A 22,522-nucleotide genomic window follows, 5' to 3' on the forward strand; every position below is an offset into this window, starting at 1 on the left:
TTGGATAAATATAGAATTTATTAGTATTAGATCTTTGAATTCACAGATGCCACAATCCTGTTAATTTGCCTTTTTTCATTATTAATTACAGTCATGCATTATAATTTCAAAACAGATTTTGTTATAATGTAAAGACATTTTGCAGACATGAGATTTCAATTGCCTCAAATAACAGGAATAGAGGAAAGGTGTATAGAGGTAATAAATAATAGACAGAGTGAAATGATGATGATGATAGAGATAAGGTGAATAAAGCAAAAGAGCTAGCTTAGAGGTAGGTGATGGGTGGATACAGTAAATAGAATATAAGTCAAATGAGTGGATACAGTATATAGAATATACAGTAAATAGAATAAGGTGGCGAGCTGGCATGTCGGGTGAAATGCTTAGTGGTATTTCGTCTGCTGTTACGTTCTGAGTTCAAATTCAGCCGAATTCGACTTTGCCTTTCATCCTTTCGGGGTCGATTAAATAAGTACCACTCATGCACTGGGGTCGATATAATCGACTTAATCCGTTTGCCTGTCCTTGTTTGTCCTCTCTGTGTTTAGCCCCTTGTGGGTAGTAAAGAAATAGGTATTTCATATGCTGTTACATTCTGAGTTCAAATTCTGCCAAGGTCGACTTTACCTTTCATCCTTTCGGGGTCGATAAACTAAGTACCAGTTTTGCACTGGGGTCGATGTAATTGACTTAATCCGTTTGTCTGTCCTTATTTGTCCCCTGTGTGTTTAGCCCCTTGTGGGCAATAGAGAAATAAGAATATAAGTCAAATGCACTGATTTACATTTTGAAAATGTCGACTTTATACAGTGTACATTAGATAAGTTAGCATAGCAGAGATTATCCTTCTTCAAGAAATATTTCTGGCAGAATTTGAATTCAGTATTGTAAGCTAAAGAAACACCAATTATATCAATCATAGTTTTGCTACTCACAGTAGTGAACTGTGTATATTCATGGTGCTTTGTAACTATGTGGACTAGGCTATTTTTAGAGTTATGTGCTTTGCCCATGGACATGGGGCAGCACTGGTGGTAGGCTAAAAATTGTGGTATGTTTAAATCAGGCATGGGCAAGAAGTAGGCAGCATGTGATAGCTCATCATCAGGTGGATATGCCATTCAGAAAGTTCTGTGGGCTGCAGTTTGCCTCTGCCTGGCTTAAATGGTGTTAGCTTAGTGGTAGAGTTAGTGTTTGTCAGTAGCCAGAGTAATGATGCTAAAATCCAGAGTTGAGGTGAAAGAAGAAAATAGTAACTTTCAGGAATATGTAGGTGAACATAGGCAGTAGTGACTAAAGTAGAGATAAGATATAAAATATAGAAGAGGTTAGGAAATGTCTCAAGAGAAATGCTAATTTCTTCTTTGAGTCATAAGGATTTCTTGATTTCTGGTACCATTAGGAGGTCAGGTCAAATGTGAGGGCATATGCCATTGTAGTGTGTTCCTGCACTCACCGTTTGTCAGTATATTCCCAAGCCCTCCCAGGTGACCTGTTGTGAAGAGTTCCAATTAGTCTCCATCCCCATGAGATACCTCCTCATCTGCTGTGCCTATGTGCATGTGGTCGACCAACACAAGCCATCAGTTCAACTAGGTCCTCAGTGAAAAGGACACAATAAGCAGGGTTTAACTTGAAAACTGAAGCAACATAGCCACACAGCTTGAGTTAGCACTCCCAAATCATACAAGTAACAGGATACATCTCTGTTTCTGTGTAGAGTCGTTGGTTGCATAAAAAATCTGACCAATGGCAACCCATAATCCTGTGAAGTATCCTGGCATCAAATGAGTTCAGGTGGTTCCTAAGGGCCCTGGACAGTGTCAAGTCTCACAACTACAGAGCAGGAAAGGGAGGATCAGAGACCACAACTACAATGATTATCGGGCTGTTATACTGCTCTCAGTGCTTGGTAAGGTCCTTGCCAAGGTCATCCCGAACAGACTGTCAAATCATCTGCTTGTGTCTCAGTAGCCAGAGCTGTCACAGTTCACGCCACAGAAGTCAAACTATTAACAGGATGCTGGCTTTTCGTGTAACATAAAGGGATGAAAGATAATTTGCTGTTCTCTGATTAATCGCAGTTAGCTTTTCCTGTGATGAGTATTGAACTTGGCAATGTAAATGAAATATTTACCAGTTTTTAATATGCTTTTACTAGAACCAACAGCAAATTATACCACCTGTAGTATCTTTTAAGAAGACACCTGAGCCAAGTGTCTTCACCATAGATACAACACACCACAATGACAGGATACAAAGTAAAATCTTCTTAGATTTGTTGTCAACTGAACATCAACTAAGTTAATTATTTTCTTTAACCAAAAAGAATTATAAACAACTGTAAACAGGATATTTTGCACAACTACCTTGCTTGGGATAGTGTTAAATGCTGCACATCCTATTGATGATATCAATATTGGTAATAATAGAATCATTGGTGGTACAGCCATTAGTGGTGGTGGTGGTGGTGGTGCTGGAGTTAGTTGCAGTGTGGCCAGCAGTGGGTGGAGCCTGTAATGTGTGGAGCATGTAGGGAGTGGGAGTTAGTGGTGATAAAACCATTGCCTGGGTGGCTAGTGGAGGTGGTAAAGATAATGAATCTAGTGATAATGAAATCATTGATGGTGCAGCAATGGTGATGGAAACATGAGTGGGAGGAGCCATTCATTATAGAACTATTAATGGTAGTTTCCACTTGATAATACAACAAAGTATTATGATTGTTGTAGTTACTGTTAACCCAAAAGTGGACCTGACTGAACACAATTATAGTCAAAGGCATTCCAACCATGACTGTCTTAACTTCTTTTTTCTTAGCGTAGCATCTCATTGCTCAAGATATGGTATAGCAGTGGTGATATGATATCATGTAGTGACGGCGAGCTGGCAGAATCGTTAGCACGCCGGGCGAAATGCTTTGCGGTATTTCGTCTGCGTTACGTTGTGAGTTCAAATTCCGCCGAGGTCGACTTTGCCTTTCATCCTTTCGGGGTTGATAAATTAAGTACCAGTTACACACAGGGGTAGATTTAATCGACTTAATACCTATGTCTGTCCTTGTTTGTCCCCTCTGTGTTTAGCCCCTTGTGGGTAATATAGAAATAGATATCATGTAGTGACATTCCTCATTCTTTCACCAAGTTAACATCCTATTGACTCAGCCAACTGGAATCTTATTAAAAGTAATTTTACCAATCAAACAAATGTTTGTTATTAAGTGATAAAAGATATTGAGATATTTAAAAAATGTGTTTTCCATTCTAATCAAACAAAACATACATCATGTTCTTTACCTTTTTTACAGAGAATCAACATTCCCATAAGGCCAGCATTCATGTCCATAACTGGTTCAATGTGAGAGTGATACATCCAAGGGAGACAATCAGCATCATCCTCGGTTGGGCCATCAAAGGGTTCAATTATCCAAGTATAATTGAAGGTAGTTTGAGGTAGAACCTTATCATCAGCCTTTTCAGATGCGTTTGACAAATCTCTGTATAATGCTCCTGCAAAAAAAAAATATATAAAAATATTGATAAAAACATAAAAACGATAAAAGATGCATGTAGCAACTGGCATGCAATCAACTCAAGTTTTAGTTGTTTATCCTCATTTATCATTGGTTTATTGAACCAATGAAAAAGCAGTACTGCTCAGCCATCCATTGATTACATTGGGGAGGAAGCACTCCGTCGGTTACGACGACGAGGGTTCCGGTTGATCCGAATCAACGGAACAGCCTGCTCCTGAAATTAACGTGTAAATGGCTGAGCACTCCACAGACACGTGTACCCTTAACGTAGTTCTCGGGGATATTCAGCGTGACACAGAGAGTGACAAGGCCGGCCCTTTGAAATACAAGGACAACAGAAACAGGAAGTAAGAGTGAGAGAAAGTTGTGGTGAAAGAGTACAGCAGGGATCACCACCATCCCTGCCGGAGCCTCGTGGAGCTTTAGGTGTTTTCACTCAATAAACACTGACAACGCCCGGTCTGGGAATCGAAACCACGATCCTATGACCGCGAGTCCGCTGCCCTAACCACTGGGCCATTGCGCCTCCACTTATTGATTACATTAAGGAACTCAACTCAGAACTCTCTCACTTTCTTCATCAGTTCTCAACCAGAATAATTACCCAAAGGATTTATTATTGTCTACTCTTGTTTAGCTAATCTAAGATGTGAAATATGAAAAAGACAATGGTTTGTTTTATTTTGATTCTGTTAGATTTCTTCACCAAATGCTATCTCAGTAACATTTTACCTTTACGCTAGCTGTCTATGATCCAAAAGAACTTCATTTCAAAAACACATGCACATCAACTATCACAAATTGCTTTGTCTGTTTGAGTTAAATGCAAAACACATTTAACTCAAACCTTGATTCTTATAAATGTTGTAAACGAAATTTCCTTTATATGAATTACTGTCTCATTCATTCTTGTGCTTTTATGAATTTTTGAAAGTAAACAGAAACTGTTTAACTACATTAAATTATCAAACTGTAGAGGTCTACGCTTTGGTAGAAAGCAGGAATTAAAGAAGAGCTTATATTATTTATTGTGTTATCTCTCACATGTATTTTCTCATTGTCAACCAAGTATCATCTGTTTTGAGCTGTCCTTATATCATCATCATCATCATCTTCATTTAATGTCCCTGTTCCATACTGGCATAGGTTGGATGGCTTGACAAGATCCATGGTTTCTATGGCTGGAAGCTCTTCCTAATGCCAAACACTTCACAGCATGTACTGGGTGCTTTTTGCATGGCACCAACACTAGTGAGGTTGCCATGCAGCTTGCAAGACAAAAGTTTAAGAGACGGTGCCAGAGCAGAACAGGTTTCTTGTTGTAGAGGAGCTACATGACTACTCATGTTTAAAGAAGAGAGGGTGGGAGTAATTAGGTGGAGATGGAAAGGGATAAAAATAGGGGTGATGAGATATGAGGGTAGACCTTCAAGGTATGAGGTGGGTAAATTTGTGTGAAGTAGAGGGAACAGGATCATGTGTCAGTTGCTGGGGGTTACAAAAGGGTATGAGTGAGAGGAGGGGTGACCCCCACCCCATAATGGGCAAAGGGGAAGAGAGTTGTAAGAGATGAGTGATGCTCCTTGAGCAGTGGAATAATAAAGATGATACAGTAGAGAGAAAAAGGACAATAAAGAGGTGACATGATGTTGGGTAGGTCACAGGTGTGGGTGGGGAATAGGGAGGTAGACACAGTGCATGAGGAGGATGAGAGATGTACAGAGTGTATATACATACGCATACACACTATGCTACCAGAACTTGGTTTCGTTGAGGTGAACAGGTCTTCTTCAGAAAGGCATATCGCCACTCATTCTGGTCTTTTGTCATCTGTTCTGTGAAGTTCAAGATTCTGAGATTAGCTTTTGCCATTCTGTTCCATGTCTTCCTGGATTTTCCTTTTCCACAGTCTCCATCCATGTTAAGTGATCAGCTTTATACAGCTGTTCTCATCCATGCGAACCAAATGTCCATGACAGTGCAGTCTTCTTTCTTGCACTCTACATCTGATACCTCTTAAGCCTAGATTTTGTCTCAATACATTTATACTATGTCATTCATGTACATTTACATTACACGTTCAATGAAGTATGCTTGCTTCATTTCTTTCCAATCTACTCAAGTCCTTTGCATTCAGGACCCATATCTCACTACCACACAACATTGCAGTTATAGCACAAACATCATCACAATTTGCCTTTCACTCTAAGTGAAAAGACTTTTGTTGTCAGCAGCAATAATAGCTCCCTGAAATTTCTCTAACCCTTTCTTACTCTGGCTACTATACTTTCAGAGTAACCACCTCTCTTGCTTATAGCACCTACTAGGTAACGAAAATGGTTAGCTACTTCTAGTGTTCCACCTAGGCATTTCAAAGAAATTATTTCTGGCATGCTCATAGGCGCAGGAGTGGCTGTGTGGTAAGTAGCTTGCTTACCAACCACATGGTTCTAGGTTCATTCCCACTGCGTGGCACCTTGGGCAAGTGTCTTCTACTATAGCCTCGGGCCAACCAAAGCCTTGTGAGTGGACTTGGTAGACAGAAACTGAAAGAAGCCTGTCGTATATATATATATATATATATATATATATATGTATGTATGTATGTATGTGTGTGTGTATGTGTTTGTGTTTGTCCCCCCAACATCACTTGACAACCTATGCTGGTGCACTTACGTCTCCGTAACTTAGCAGTTTGGCAAAAGAGACCGATAGTATAAGTACTAGGCTTACAAAGAGTAAGTCCTGGGGTCGATCTGCTTGACTAAAGGCCACAGTCAAATGACTGAATCGAGTAAAAGAGTTCCCATGGACATCCAGTTTTAAACTACTCAGTGATGGCTGTAGGACTATCATGAACAGAAGAAGATTAAGGACTGAACCTTGTTGAACTCCAAGGATATCCAATCTTAAACTTCTCTGTGATAGTTTATAGGACTCTGATAGGTGCTACTTTAGCATGTGGTCTACCATAGTATCCATAGTCTACTACATAGTCTGTGAAATAACCTGATCTGGGCTAGGAATAGGGTTAAGGTTTAAGGTTAAGACTAGATTACACACTAAAGTGTAAATGCCCAAGTAGACAACATGCTAAAGTGGTACTCTCTGATGAATGGGGGTGAACTGAGGACTGAGCTTTGATCAATGTATATCAAGCCTGTCAAATTCTTCATATTATCCATCTTCATAATTCATGATTTTTTCTTTTCCACCATTTCCATGCTTTACATTGGGCTATACATTTAAAAATCTTTTTCTTGTTTTGATGTTTACGTTGCTTTATGTTATTATGTTTGATATTGGACACTAAACTCTGCTTGCGAAGACCTGTTGAGGCAAGTGAAATCGAATCAAATTAGATGACTGGCACCCGTACAAGTGGAGCGCTAAGAGCACCATCCGAGCATGATCATTGCCAGAGCAGCTGACTAGCTTCTGTGCCGGTGGCATGTAAGAAGCACCATTCAAGCGTGATCATTACCAGCGTCACCTTACTGGCACTTGTGCTGGTGGCACATGAAAAAACATTTGAGTGAGGTCATTGCAAGTGCCACTGGACTGGCTCCTGTGCAGGTGGCACATAAAAAACACCATTTGAGCATGGCCGTTGCCAGTACCACCTGACTGGCCCTTGTGCCAGTGGCACGTAAAAGCACCCACTACACTCTTGGAATGGTTGGCATTAAGAAGGGCATCCAGCTGTAGAAACTCTGCCAGATCAGATTGAAGCCTGGTGCAGCCATCTGGTTAGCCAGACCTCAGTCAAATTGTCCAACCCATGCTAGCATGGAAAGTGGACGTTAAACGATGATGATGATGATGATGTATGTATGTATATATGTATGTATGTATGTATGTATGTATGTATGTATGTATGTGTGTATGTGTGTAATTGTAAATATGTAACTATGCATGGTATGTATGTATAATCTCTTTGTGCTTCTTCAACTGTATTTTCCACAATTGTAATACTTAATTCTGTTGACTTTTTCTTCCAGATTGCTTTCATTTTTTTCTTTAAATTCCAACCTATTCTATAGGACATTTCTTTGTTGGTTAGTGTTGTTGTAAGGTTCAGTGAGTTATTTCTCTTAAAAATTTAATAAGTCATTTTCTGTAGAAGCAATGTCTATAACATTAAGAGGTTAGAGAGCTGATTCTTGTTTCTGACATTCTATTTTTCCTAAGTAGCCTGTATAACTACTTATTCCAGTTTCCTTTGACGTGCAAAAATAAAAACAGGTTACATTCTAAATTCACACCTGAATGACAATAGATAGCAAACCATTTGCTCTAACAAACAGTCTAATCCATGTAAGTTATCATTATTATTATTATTATCATCATCATCATTGTTATTATTATTATCATTGCTATTATTATTATTATTATTATTATTATTATTATTATTATTATCATCATCATTATTCAGCAGTTTTATTTTTATAGCGTGCTTTCATTTCACTACTGAGCATAGCTCTGTGTGCCTTAGGTATGTGCTGTGGTTTACTGTAATGCTCTGATGGTTACTATATTGAAAGTGTTTTGCGTAGGATGTGTGCAGTGCCTAGTAGAGCAATTTTCTGTATGTTATATACATTTGTAAGTCATGTTGTTTTTGTTATGTATTTGTCTGAAAATTTTTTATCATACCCAATGCGCCTACTATGATAGGAATTGTTACTGTTTTTAGATTCTACATTTGAGTTACCTCTATTTCCAGGTCTTTGTATTTTGAAAGTTTCTCCATTTCTTTTAGAGAAACGTTGTCATCTGCTGGTATTGATACATCAATTAGAAAGCATTTTTTTCTTCATGATCTCTGACAACTATATCTGGCCTTTTGGCCTTAATTTCTCTATCTGTGTGTATTGGCATATCCCAGAGTATGGTTGCTTTCTCGTTTTTCTGACCTTTTCTGGCGTGTGCCTATACCATCTCTTTTCTGTTGTTATTCCATAGTGTTGGCATAGCTTCCAGTGTATGTAGGTCCCAACTCTGTTGTGTCTGTGAATATATTCCTTCTTAGCCAAGACTGGGCAGCCAGAGATAATATGATTTATTGTTTTGTGTCCATCTCCACATATTCTGTAGTTACTTGTTATGTTTCTTTTCATTATGTTTTTGGTAATTTCTGGTGGGGAGGCTTTGGTCTTGTGCTGCAATTAAAAATCTTTCAGTCTCTGCTTTGAGTCCTGAGCTTTTCAACCATTGCTGGGATTTTTCTCTGTCTATTTATTTTGCATTTAGTTTAGCCCAGTATTTTCCATAAAGGGGCTTTTCTTGCCATCGTTTTATCATGGTCCATTGCTGTTCTAGTTTAGTTTGGATTTCATTTGTTTTATAGCTTTTGTTGTTTCTTCTTCTTCTTCTTCTTCATGTTTTTTAGGTAGTATGATTTCTTGTTTGTATTTGTCAGCTTCCTTAAATACTGAAAACAGTTTTTTGTTTTACACTCACGGAGTGGTTGGCGTTAGGAAGGACATCCAGCCGTAGAAACACTGCCAGATCTGACTGGGCCTGATGAAGCCTTCCAGCTTCACAGACCCCAGTTGAACCGTCCAACCCATGCTAGCATGGAAAACGGACGCTAAACGATGATGATGATGATGATGATGATTATTATTATCATTATTATTATTATTATTATTATTATTATTATTATTATTATTATCAACAAGGTGGGGAGCTGGCAGAATCATTAGCACACCGAGTAAAATGCTTAGTGGCATTTCATCCATCTGAGTTCGTTCTGGGTTCAAATTCTGCAAGGTCAACTTTGGCTTTCATCCTTTAGGGGTTGATAAATTAAGTACCAGTCAAGTACTGGGTTCAATGTGATTGACTATCCCCTCTCCACAAATTCCAGGCCTTCTGCCTATAGTAGAAAGGATTATAATTATTATTATTATTATTATTATTATTATTATTCCCACAACTAACCCCACAGAATTGACTCTGGGCATCAGTGAGAACAATCTGAGTAGTCTTTTCTGAGTGAACTTTTGGGTTGAGGATCATTGACGATTTCCAAAAGTCATGGCAGTGCTATGGGAGTGGCATTGCCTGTTCAAGACAAGCTCTTCAGACACGGAAGTGCCAACTGCATAGAAATAGAACCTAGACCTGATGCAAAAACAACTTCACAGCATGATGAAATCAGCAAGAACTAACCACTAGCTTCCGGTAAAACAGGATCTCCTTAATAATTCCATCTTTTGGTGCCATTTTCTCTTTGAAAGAAATAGCAGTAACAGAACTTTCTCCGTGATCAGTAGTAGTGTCTGCTTGTCTGCAGAATGGAAACCAATGGATGACAGCGACAATGATGCAGCTAAACCAGCTAGATGCTAGGATCACACAATGTCAGTTACTGGTCATTCTTGAATGCAAAATCCCACACAAACTTTGAACTGTCTAACTTGGTGTAAACATTTTTTCTTTGTTGTTGGTAGTGACAAAGTTTGTTAATGTTAAAAATAAATATTTTTGTATTTAAAATCTCAAACAGAATTCATGTTCTTTCCATTGGCATCAACTCAACCAAATCATCACACTGGTGATACATGTATGAAAATATCTTATTATCACACTTCAATCTATAAATAACAAGCTATGAACATTCACCTATGCATGTCAATTAATAAACATTAGACCACAAAGGTCAAATTAACAAGTTTCTTGTTCAAAATGACTAATAAAAGTTTCAGAGTAACTCACCTTCATTCCCCTTTGTGTAGAAAAGACCATGTGGGTGAATGCTATAAGGTCGACTGGCATTGTTAAAGAAATGGACATGGAGTGTTTGTCCAACAGATCCACTTAGAATAGGTCCCATAAGACCAAGTGATTCATGTTTTGGTATTTCTTGAGTAAATGTGAAGTTTGTATATTGCTTATAGATGGCTTTCTTGTATTTACGTCCAATCCTGGTTGGAGAACTCTCCAAGAATGTTTTGTAGTCTCTGTTAAAATGAATAAATAGATATCAGAAACCCAAAACCAATGGAATATGTAGTAATTTCTTATGTGGGTTTGATGCTAGAAATTTATTAAGAGGTGGGGTGTTGAGGATTTTCAAAAACTGTAATCAGTATTGTTAAAAATTGATTTGAACAGCAACAACCATAGTCATTTTAATGACTTGTAGGGACACCATATTTCTTTATGCAACAATGGCATCTGTGCTAGCAGGGTGCAAAGAGCACCATACGAGTGTGATCATTGACAGAGCGGCTAACCGTCTTCTGTGCCAGTGGCACTTAAAAGCCACCATTTGAGCGTGATCGTTACCAGCATCGCCTTAAAGAGCACCATACGAGTGTGATCATTGCCAGAGTGGCTATCTGGCCTCCGTGCTGGTGGCACGTAAAAGACACCATTCAAGCGTGATCGTTACCAGCATCGCCTTACTGGCACCTGTGCTGGTGGCATGAGTAAAAGATTCAAGCGAGGTCATTGCCAGTGATGCCTGACTGGCCCCTTGCCAGTGGCACATAAAAGCATTCACTACACTCTCGAAGTGGTTGGAGTTAGGAAGGGCATCCAGCTGTAGAAACTCTGCCAGATCAAGACTGAAGCCTGGTGCAGCCATCTGGCTCGCCAGCCCTCAGTCATTCGTCCAACCCATGCTAGCATGGAAAGCAGACGTTAAACAATGATGATGATGATGATGATTAAACACTTTATAAGTCAGTACTGAATTTTACTGAGTTAACAATGCTATTAAATCAATAGTTAAGGTTATCTCTATGGGTTTTCTATAGAAATTATAGCCAGCACTTATTATAGTCAGTGCTGGCTATAACTTCCACAGAAAATCTGTTGAGATAAACTTAATAAGTAATAATCATTTGCAGCGCAGGAGTGGCTGTGTGGTAAGTAGCTTGTTTACCAACCACATGGTTCCAGGTTCAGTCCCACTGCGTGGAACCTTGGGCAAGTGTCTTCTACTATAGCTATGTCTATGTTTGTGTGTCTGTGTTTGTCCCCCTAGCATTGCTTGACAACCGATGCTGGTGTGTTTATGTCCCCGTTACTTAGCAGTTCGGCAAAAGAGACCGATAGACTAAGTACTGGGCTTACAAAAGAATAAGTCCTGGGGTCGAGTTGCTCGATTAAAAGCGGTGCTCCAGCATGGCTGCAGTCAAATGACTGAAACAAGTAAAAGAGTAAAGAGTGAGCTATATAGATTGCTGTATAGCTAGGTGGACCAATAAAAGTTAAGTGTCTCAGCTACTTTCACAACATAGAGTCTGCAAAGATTATGGGTACTACTCCATCTAACTCTGATTTTCTGATATAAAGCATCAGTACCTGATGACAAAATATGAATTGTCAACTTCTCTACTCGTTGTCCTACTACGAAATCTATACGGTGTTTCATAGTTTTACAAAAGAGAAGAGAAATAAAAGCAAAATAAAATAGATCGAGGTTGTGAGAACATTTTCATCTACCATTTATGTCCATTGCTTTGTGCTTCATAGAACCTTAATGAATTATTGTTATTGTTGTTGTTTTACCCCTTGGTCAACCTTAACAGTGCAGATTTATGTACCAGCAACAAATGTCCCATTCTTCTCTTAGGATTTACACACCTAGAATTATATTATCCAATTTATTCCTCTGTTTCAAGATGGTAGGGTGTAATCTCAGGGATATTTGGTGAATATTTCATGCATTTTGAACAACTATTTAGAGTAGGGATTCTCAACCATTTTTTATCCATAGACCCCTATGATTGCTATTTTATTCTGGTGGACCCACCATAGCTATTTGATGTTTAAAAACTAGTTTTATTTCTTTCTTTCTTTTCTTTTCTTTTACTTGTTTCAGTCATTTGACTGCAGCCATGCTGGAGCACCGCCTTTAGTCGAGCAAATCGACCCCGGGACTTATTCTTTGTAACCCCAGTAAGTCTCGGGGTCGGGTTGCTCGACTGAAGGCGGTGCACCAGCATGGCCGCAGTCAAATGACTGAAACAAGTAAAAGAGTAAAGAGTAAAGAGTACTTATTCTATCAGTCTCTTTTGCTGAACCGCTAAGTGACAGGGACGTAAACACACTAGCATCAGTTGTCAAGCAATGCCAGGGGGACAAATACAGACACACAAACATACACACACACACACACACATATATATATATATATACATATATATGATGGGCTTCTTTCAGTTTCCGTCTACCAAATCCACTCACAAGGCATTCGTCAGCCCAAGGCTATAGTAGAAGACACTTGCCCAAGGTGCCACGCAGTGGGACTGAACCCAGAACCATGTGGTTCGTAAGCAAGCTACTTACCACACAGCCACTCCTGCGCCTTTATAGAAACTTTTTTCAAAATACCTTTTTGTTTTTATCCCCACATTAACTTAAAGAAACCTAGCTGTTTCTTGCAATAGATACCAATACATACATCTAAAGCAATATATTTTCTGGGGCTGTTGAAATATTATTGTAGATCCTCAATTTACTATTTTGTTGCATGAACCCCTAAAAATTTTATATGGAACCTAAGGGGTTATATGGACCCCTGTTGACAACCACTGATTTAGAGGCTCACTCAATAGTGTTTATTATTTATATTATTTACAATTGATGGATATTTGTCCTTATCTTGTTTGTTGTTAATACGTTTCGGCTGATATACCCTCCAGCCTTCATCAGATGTCTTGGGGAAATTTCAAACCTGGGTTCTCATTTCTGCTACCACAACAGCTCCTTTATAGGATCCAGTTATAGGATCAAGACATCATCAGGAGGAACCACATCTGGTTTGGTTTCGGTCCCTACTCCTCTACCGTTTGGGGTGGGGTGGGGGAAGAATGTGGGAGTGCCATGAGAGTAGTATGTTAAATGGTCAACTGCCAGCTGTGGATGGTAGTAGAGTGGTCAAGTGACCAGAAACATCTCTTTTGAATGTCTTGTTTATAAAATTTGTGTAGGTGTTATTCTAAACAGTAAACAGGTGTTATTCTAAAAGTTAGGGAGGAGGAGAAGGAAGAAGACAAAGAAGAAGAAAGAGAAGTGAGAATAAGAAGGAATGTAGGTAGTATGAAAGTAGTAAGGTGCTAAATAGTCAAGTAACTTAAAATTGGCACCTCATATATATGTATGTATATATATATATATATATATATATATATATATATATATATAAGGTTAATCCAAACGGGAAAACAGAAAAAACAACAACACGTGGAACAATTACAGTATTATTATTATTAGGCGCTCAGGAAAATGGAATAAGGAAGGTATGACGTTTCGAGCGGAGCTCTTCGTAAGAAACATAAGAGAAAGAAGAAAGCAGAAAGGTCCCGATGTGGGCGAAAGAGGGGGAAAAAAAAAAAAAAAACGCGACTGGTGTTTACGAGTTACACATGCTGAAATGACCGGAAGTTTTGGAAACCAAGGCCAAAGTAGGTTTTTAAAGCCAAAAGAGTGGAGACAGGAAGGCTGGTAACAAAAAATGAGGTGTATGTATGTGTAAGTGTGTGCATGTGTGTGTGAGGCGAGATAAAAAAACAAAAGATATATGTATGTGTTAGTGCGTGCGTCAGTATGTAAGTGTGTAAGGTAGGGCGAACAGTAGTTGACATAGCAAGTCTCGAGTGAGTGGTCAGTAGTAAAAAAAGGAGGAAGAAGGGAAGGAGGGTAAGGGTGGGGGCGTATGTAACGTGTCTGTGTTGAGTGGTAGTGTGTGTGTCCAGTGTGCGTAGTTGTATGTAAGGCAAGTAATTTTGACGTGTGTGTAAGTGTAATGTATATGTATATGCAAATGTGTGTGTGTGTGTATGTGTGTGCGTGTGTGTTTGCAAAAGTGTGTGTGTGAGTGGGTGTGTGTATGTGTGTGCGTGTGTGTACAACAAGGCGGGGGGGGGTATTAAGGAAAAAAAAAAACTGAAGCTGAGGGAAAGATGGAAGAGTGGTCCCGCGGCGACAGGCGTGGGAGCACCCAAAGTACGCGCCCGCCCCAGATACGGACAGGAGAAATAGTCGGTAACCTCGAGCTTGGTGCATGCATGCGCGAGCGCGCACAAGCGTGTATGTGCGCGCGCCTGCGAGTGTGTGTGTAGGTATGTGTGTGTGTGGATGTGTGAGTGTGTCTGTGTGTATGTCCGGGTGTCAGTGTGTCCGATGAATGTATGTAAGTATGTGTGTGTATAGATGTATGTCCGTGTGTGTGTGTGTGTGTATGTGTATGAGTGTGTATGTATGTACGTGTGTGTGTGTGGAAGTGTGTGTATGTGCGTGTGTGTGCGCGTACATGCAGGTGTGTGAGTGAGTGTGTGTATGTGTATGTATGTGTGAGTGTGTATGTCTGTGTGTGTAGGATGCATGTATGTGTATGGGTGTACGTATGTGTGTGTGTATGTATGTGTACGTGCGTGTGTGTGTATGCATGTGTGCCTGTATGCGTACTGCGCGTGTGCATGCATGCATGCATGTGTGTGTGTGTGTGTGCATGTGTGTAGGTATATATGTATGTGCGTATATGTGTGTGTATGTGCGTACATGTGTGTGTGTGTATGCATGTGTGTGTATGTAGGTATGTAGGCGTGTGTGTATGCATGTGTGTGTATGTAGGTATGTAGGCGTGTGTGTATAGGTGTATGTATGTAAGTATGTATGGGTGTGTCCGTGTATGTGTGTGTATGCATGTGTGTGTATGTAGGTGTGTAGGCGTGTGTGTATAGGTGAATATTAGGGAATAAATCCAAACTTACAGGGAAAAATTAGATTTAGGATTAAATCCAACTTTATAGTATAAATATATTATATTATAATAGAAATATTAAAATAACTAAGTCTCTCTAAAAGAGAACAGCGGCAGCGTTCCCGGAAAATAATAGTTATCGCCATACTAATATGGCATTCTTATAAAAATAAGAAAAAAGCTGTCCGCTTATTAGCTCCATGAGGCCATCGCCTTAAGTTAGCTATTTGATACACAAACTGTATCCATATAACCTTCGAACAAGGGAGGTCAGTCGCTCCACACTACTTGACCGGCAGCTACAGACGCGTTTCGGGGTATTGCCCCTTTTCAATGCAGCGTAGCCAGCCAGTAGGTGTCGCTTCCGACAATCTCTGTTCGATGGTTTTATTTACCTAGTTTCGGTGGAATACATCCACTTGTTTTCAATAATAGAAATATTAAAATAACTAAGTCTCTCTAAAAGAGAACAGCGGCAGCGTTCCCGGAAAATAATAGTTATCGCCATACTAATATGGCATTCTTATAAAAATAAGAAAAAAGCTGTCCGCTTATTAGCTCCGCTTATTAGTTCAGGTGTTAAAAATTAGAACCTCCAGTTGTTTCCTATATTTTTTAAAGAAAAATTCACATCCTCTGAAGGTGGAGATAGCTCTAATAATTCCAGAATTTATGTTGTATAGTATTTGATATACCTGTATGGTATCTGATTTACCTAACCAAACCCAAACAATAGTATGTAATAATAATAATAATGATAATAATAATAATAATAATAATAATAATAATAATAAATGCCCTGATGCAGTACCAGGCAGTGGCTCTCATGGCTTCTGATCTTAACTGATTGGAAGTGTTATCATGTACATTGTTTTGTCTTGGTATAAAAGATGGGCTACAGCAAATATTCTGCTCAATACCACAGATTTGCTTGTCAGTTGTTTGACCATAACCAGTTGAGCATGTCCCTTAGTGGCTGACGATATGTGCATCTCTGATCACGAGCAGAAGTAGTGGGGGAGCATCATAGCCATGTGTTGAGAGGGATTCTTTGGGGTTTGAATAGTTCACCTCTGAAAACATGGGTGGTTCTTTCAACATCCTTAAACAACCCTTATTCAGGGACCGTTTGAGTGGGATGGGCTACTCAACCTGAAGAAAATTCTAACAGGGCCCCACCTGCAAGGTCATGTGCTGTTTATCTTGATATGAGATCACCATGTCACGCACATATGGTTGTGATGCATGTGCCTGGTGTACCCTTATCAGACGGGTAGTCATGATGGGTATATTGGGCTTCGTATATTTTACCCCAGTGTCACTTTGATGGCATGAACTGCTCTCTCACTCAATAATAATAATAAAAATAATTACCACAAGTTTACTTGTCAGTTGTTTGACCTTAACCATTTGAGCATTCCCTTAGTGGCTGACGATATGTGCATCTCTGATCACGAGCAGAAGTAGTGGGGGAGCATCATAGCCATGTGTTGAGGTGGATTCTTTGAAGTTTGAATAAGTCACCTCTGGAAACATGAGTGTTTCATTCAACATCCTTAAACAACCCTTATTCAGGGACTTTTTGAGCAGGATGGGTTACTCGACCAGAAGAAAATTCTAACTGGGCCCCACCTGCAAGGTCATGTGCTGTTTATCTTGATATGAGATTACCATGTCGCACACATATGATTGTGATGCATGTGCCTAGTGTACCGTTATCAGATGGGTAGTCATGATGAGTATACTGGGCTTCGTATATTTTACCCCAGTGTCACTTTGATGGCATGCACTGCTCTCTCACTCAAAAATAATAATAATAATAATAACAGCATATAAATAATAATAACATAAACAAAGGATTAAGGATGTTGAACGAACCACCCATATTTCCAAAGGTGAATTATCCAAAGCTCTAAAAATTCCTTTCAACATGTGGCTATGATGCTCCCCCACTACTTCTGCTCGTGGTCAGAGATGCACATATCGTCAGCTACTAAGGCACATGCTCAACTGGTTAAGGTCAAACAACTGAGAAGCAAATCTGTAGTATTTGGCAGAATATTTGCTGTAGCCCATCTTTTATACCAAGACAAAACAATGTACATAATAACACTTCCAATCAGTTAAGATCAGAAGCTACGAGAGCCACTGCCTGGTACTGCATCAGGGCATTTATTATTATTATTATTATTATTATTATTATTATTATTATTATTATTTCTCACTGAGATCAGTAAGGTACCAGTAACATACTAAGTTTGATTGAATCGACTAACCACTCCCTTATGTCTTTATGTTAGAAGTGATTACAACAAAGGCAGAGGATAGCAGAATTAGTAGAGGATTGGTCATGTTCTGAGGTCAAATCTTGCTGGGGTTGATTTTACATTTCATCTTTTCAAGAGAGATAAATGCCTTCTGGTTTTTAGGCACAAGATGAAGAATTTTGAAGAAAAGGTGTTAGTCGATACCATTGATCGAAGTGTTTGACTTTATTGTGCCTGAAGGACAGGATTTGAACTCAGAATGTAAAGAGATGGACTAAACACTGTAAAGCTCTAACGATTCTGCCATCTTATCACTCTCTTTCCAGGCCGAAATAAATGACTGTCATGTACTGTGGACAGTTTAATTGGCTAAATTCTTCTCTTTATTGCCTATAAGATATCTTGGATGTGAATGGAAGGAAGGACATTGTATAGATTCTACAAAATTATTATTAAAAAAATTAATTATTTTTTTCTAATTTTGGTCAGCAATTTTGAGGGAAAGGGGAAAATCATTTACATTGTCCTCTGTTCTTGATTCGGTGGATGTTAGGGACAGGTCGCCCACATTAGTTGGAATTTCTCTGTTTTGACAGGGATTCTCAGATTCTTTTTTTTACAGTGCTCTTGGAAACAATGGGGACATATTTTCAGAAAAAAAAAATAGAATTAGGGAAAAAAAAAGAAAAAGAATTATGATACATGGAATATTTTTTTCCTTACACATTTTCCCATTATGCAATTAAATGGGGAGAAAAATATTAAATAAAGAAACAAGGAAGGTATAAGATAGTCGTGAGATGTGCTAAAAACAACAGATAAATCGCCCTTAACTTTTTCAATAGTGAAACCATATTCAATATCGTATGAAAGAAATTCATATAATAGGTTCAAAATTTTTGTTTTTGTTTTTGTTTTTTTAACGAAAAGCTTTCTCCCCTTGTTTTTTTAAGTGCGTAATGCCCACAAAATCGACCAAAATCGGTCCGGATTGGGGTGGGATAAAAAAAAATCATTTTTCGAAAAATCTTTTCTGCGAAAAAGATGCCCCCACCCCATCATTTCAAAGGGCACCGTGAAAAAGAAAAGAATATCTGAAAAATTCTCGTCACACGGAGAAATTCCAACTTCTGTGGACGATCTATCCCTGACGTCCACCCGACACCCCACCCCCAAAAGGATGAAAGGCAAAGAGAATCTCAACGGAATTTGAACTCAGAAAGTGAAGAACCGGGTAAAAATGCAGCTAAATATTTTTGTCTGACGTGCTAACGATTCTGCAGGCTATAATAATTCTTTCTCCTATAGGCGCAAGGCCTGAAATTTGGGGGAAGGGGTTAAGTCAATAAAATCGACCCCCCAGTACTCAACTGCTGCTTATTTTACCGATCCCGAACAGATAAAAGGCAAAGTCAACCTCGGCGGGATTTGAACTCAGAACGGAGCAGCAGACGAATTACCTATTTCTTTACTACCCACAAGGGGCTAAACACAGAGAGGACAAACAAGGACAGACAAACGGATTAAGTGGATTATATCGACCCCAGAGCGTAACTGGTACTTATTTAATCGACCCCGAAAGGATGAAAGGCAAAGTCGACCTCGGCGGAATTTGAACTCAGAACGGAGCAGCAGACGAATTACCACTAAGCATTTCGCCCGGTGTGCCAACGATTCTGCCAGCTCGCTGGCTATAATAATAATCCTTTCTACTATAGGCACAAGGCCTGAAATTTTTTTTTTTGGGTGGGGGGGGGCAGTCGATTAGATCGACGCCAGTACGCAACTGGTACTTTTTATCGAATTTGAACTCAGAACATAACGATGGGCGAAATGCAGCTAAGAATTTCGTCCAGCGTGCTAACGATTCTGCCAGCTCACCGTCTTTATAATAATAATAATAATTATTATTATTATCATTTCTTTACTACCCACAAGGGGCTAAACACAGAGAGGACAAACAAGGACAGACCGACGGATTAAGTCGATAATATCGACTCCAGTGCGTAACTGGTACTTATTTAATCGACCCCGAAAGGATGAAAGGCGAAGTCGACCTCGGCGGAATTTGAACTCAGAACGTTGCGGCAGACGAAATACGGCTACGCATTTCGCCCGGCGTGCTAACGTTTCTGCCAGCTCGCCGCCTTTCAGAATAATAATAATAATAATAATAATAATAATAATAATAATAATAATGTTCTACTCACTCTTCCCCAGTGACCAAATCGTTTCCACTCGGTGCATAATCCCAGATAATTTCTTCGGCTGCGATATAATAGTGAATAATGTCTGTCTTCACTTGGGAAACTATCCCCAGCATACAGAGAAAGAAACTCGTCCACAAAGAGTGAGACATGTTTCTGCTATAGTTGTGAAAGAAACTCAGCTGAAGTGATTGTGATAGCAACAACTTATTTATAACCTTGAGGGAATTCCTTTTTTTTTATTAATTCTATTTGTTTAATATTTTTCTTTCCCGCCCAACCTATGAGAACGTTACTTCATAAATTGACGTGACCTGCTCACTCCACCCCTAACATTCACTTTGCTAACTCCGCCTCCTTTGCAACAGTACACTAAATCCTCAAAACTTCTGTTACCCAAATAATAGATATACTTAGTTTTAATCCGATAGAAGAATTTTTTTGTAACCTTCTCCTTAAATAGCTCCCTTCTCCACAATCTCACCCAGCTATTCTAGCTCAGTTAAACGAATCCTCCCTCTTCTTTCCTCTTCACACACACACACACACACACACACACACACACACACACACACACCACACACACACACACACACGCACACGGTGGTGATATGAAATTTCACCACCCTGAGGAAATCAGGCAAATAAGAAAGCAGTGGAAAAAGTACAAAAATCAATGTGGCATACCAGTATGACCGCAGCTGTATGGCAAAAACGAATATATATACAAATATATACAACTATATACATACAAATATACTCCTCAGTAGAATCAGTAATTGCAGCCACTCCAACGATCTCGCAGGCTGTGTAGTGAGTAGTATGGATGTAGTTTCACTCTAGATTTTGGTGTGGAAAAATGCATTGAGATTATCTGTGAGAGTGAAGTAGAGTTCCGCGAAGCCAACACGAGAGAACTGAGCCTTCTCCTTAAACTAAGCTATGACTGTAACTACCTAGACCAGTGCTTTTCAAACTTTTTGCTGGAGCGGAACCCCAAGGAAACATTCCACTGGCTCGAGGAACCCCTGTGCAATAATTTAATAGTCTTATGCACACATATCTGCACAGGAGACTTAAAAATTACTGCCGATTTTAGCAGTTTTGTAACTTCTTGCGGAACCCCTGCACTGTACTGGCGGAACCCTGGTTGAAAACCACTGACCTAGACAACCATGACCTTAGTAGATTCTGCCCTACCAGGTCACAGAGGGGAAGACCATCCACAATCACCTCGGCCGTGAAGAAAAGCACCGCAGAGCGCTGGAGTGGCTGGACCATACCCGCACAGGACCCTGAGAACAACAATCAGGTGTGAAGAATGACTGCACATACAATAGGGCTAATATAAGAACCAGCTTGAAGAACCACATAGTATAAAGTTTAACAGAAAACAATACATGCAGATTCAAGGTACAGACATTGGTGTCGGTGAGGTTGGACTTTTCATGATCAGGTGGGACAGAAAACTTAACCAATCCTTAGCTGAACAATCCACAACTGTTTTGCTTTACTGTAGGTATGTAGATGACATATTCTAGCTAAGACAAACTCTAGTAATTGCAGTGTAGAAACCGTGAGGAGCACAACGGAGAACGTCCAGCACATAGCTAACTCCATCCACCAAAATACCAAGGTAATTATAGATTACCCCACTAGGCACCCTAACAATAGACTCCCTGATCTTAATACTGAACTTTTGTTAGAAACCGCGAGCAACAGAGTGCAGCGCCACCACTCCTATTACATGAAACCCATAGCTTCTAAATATGTTGATCACAAGAACTCAGCTTTGTCACGCAACATGAAAATCAACATACTGATCGCAGACTTAGTTAGGATAATGAATAATGCCCCCCCCCCTCCCTAAGCGAACCCTATGAAACAAGGAAACATGTACAGAACTTTCTGCATCGCATGCAATTCTCTAGATATGACCAGAAAGATAGGGTTCGGGTATACAGGGGAAGAAGTTAGATAGCATTATTTGTAATGAAAACCAGTTGTGCCTGCTCTAGATACAAAGGTAAAGACTGGAATAGGATACAGAGAATTTGTGACAAAGCAGACAGGATGAACACATGGTACAAGGCCGACAAATATCAAAGAGTGATGTTTGTAGATTCAACAGCCCACGAAGAACTAGCCCGGAGATTTAGGAAAGCTCTGAAGGAGACCAAACTCAACATTTAGATCGTTTGAAAAGCCAGGGAGCTCCATCAGATCACAGTTATGTTGGACGTACCCCTTTGAGAATACCACATGCACCAATGAGAACTGCATGGTAAGATTAACTCTGGTATTAACTGTAGAATTAGAAATATAGTCTACAGCATAAGGTATAAGGTGCATAGAGAGTGCTTGCAGGGACAAGAACATGACACACATTGGTGCGACATCTAGAAGCATGGCAGAGAGATTAAATAAACATTTGAGACAATATGACGGCAAAAAAAAAACAGTCTTCCATACTCTGTCGACATGCTAAAGACTAACATGAAGGCACACTGGGTTGACTTGACATCTGCATTTTATTCTGTGGAAGACATCACGCATATGATTAACAGCTATCCTAAAATATCGTCACGGTACTACCTCCCTATGCGGCACGATGTCGTTCAAACAATTTACAATGCCATCCGCAAAAAAAAGAGTGTCCTGAAATAAACTTAGAAAACCTCACTATGGAATACATTCATAAACACCAGTTCAAGGAATACTGGTGGAATATTCCCATCAAAACTTCTGTCAATATAAACATAATAGACCGGATATTGTTGTCTGGGAC

The 22,522-nt window shown here is 39.5% G+C and overlaps 1 protein-coding gene across 1 annotated transcript in view; it reads right to left on the reverse strand.

The window, feature by feature from the left end:
• LOC115231407 (hephaestin-like protein) overlaps positions 1–19,940 on the reverse strand; it is a 62,640-nt gene extending 42,700 nt beyond the window's left edge. Inside the window, exons 1-3 of the mRNA XM_029801443.2 lie at positions 19,738–19,940; positions 10,262–10,506; positions 3,300–3,512 (exon numbers count right to left, since the gene is read on the reverse strand). Of these exons, the coding sequence (XP_029657303.1) occupies positions 3,300–3,512; positions 10,262–10,506; positions 19,738–19,886 (607 nt within the window). The 5' untranslated portion in view covers positions 19,887–19,940. The remainder of the gene's footprint in view (positions 1–3,299; positions 3,513–10,261; positions 10,507–19,737) is intronic.
• Positions 19,941–22,522: the final 2,582 nt, after the last annotated feature.

The sequence above is a fragment of the Octopus sinensis genome, linkage group LG2 (assembly GCF_006345805.1).
Source record: "Octopus sinensis linkage group LG2, ASM634580v1, whole genome shotgun sequence".
NCBI classification, from domain to species: Eukaryota; Metazoa; Mollusca; class Cephalopoda; order Octopoda; family Octopodidae; genus Octopus; species Octopus sinensis.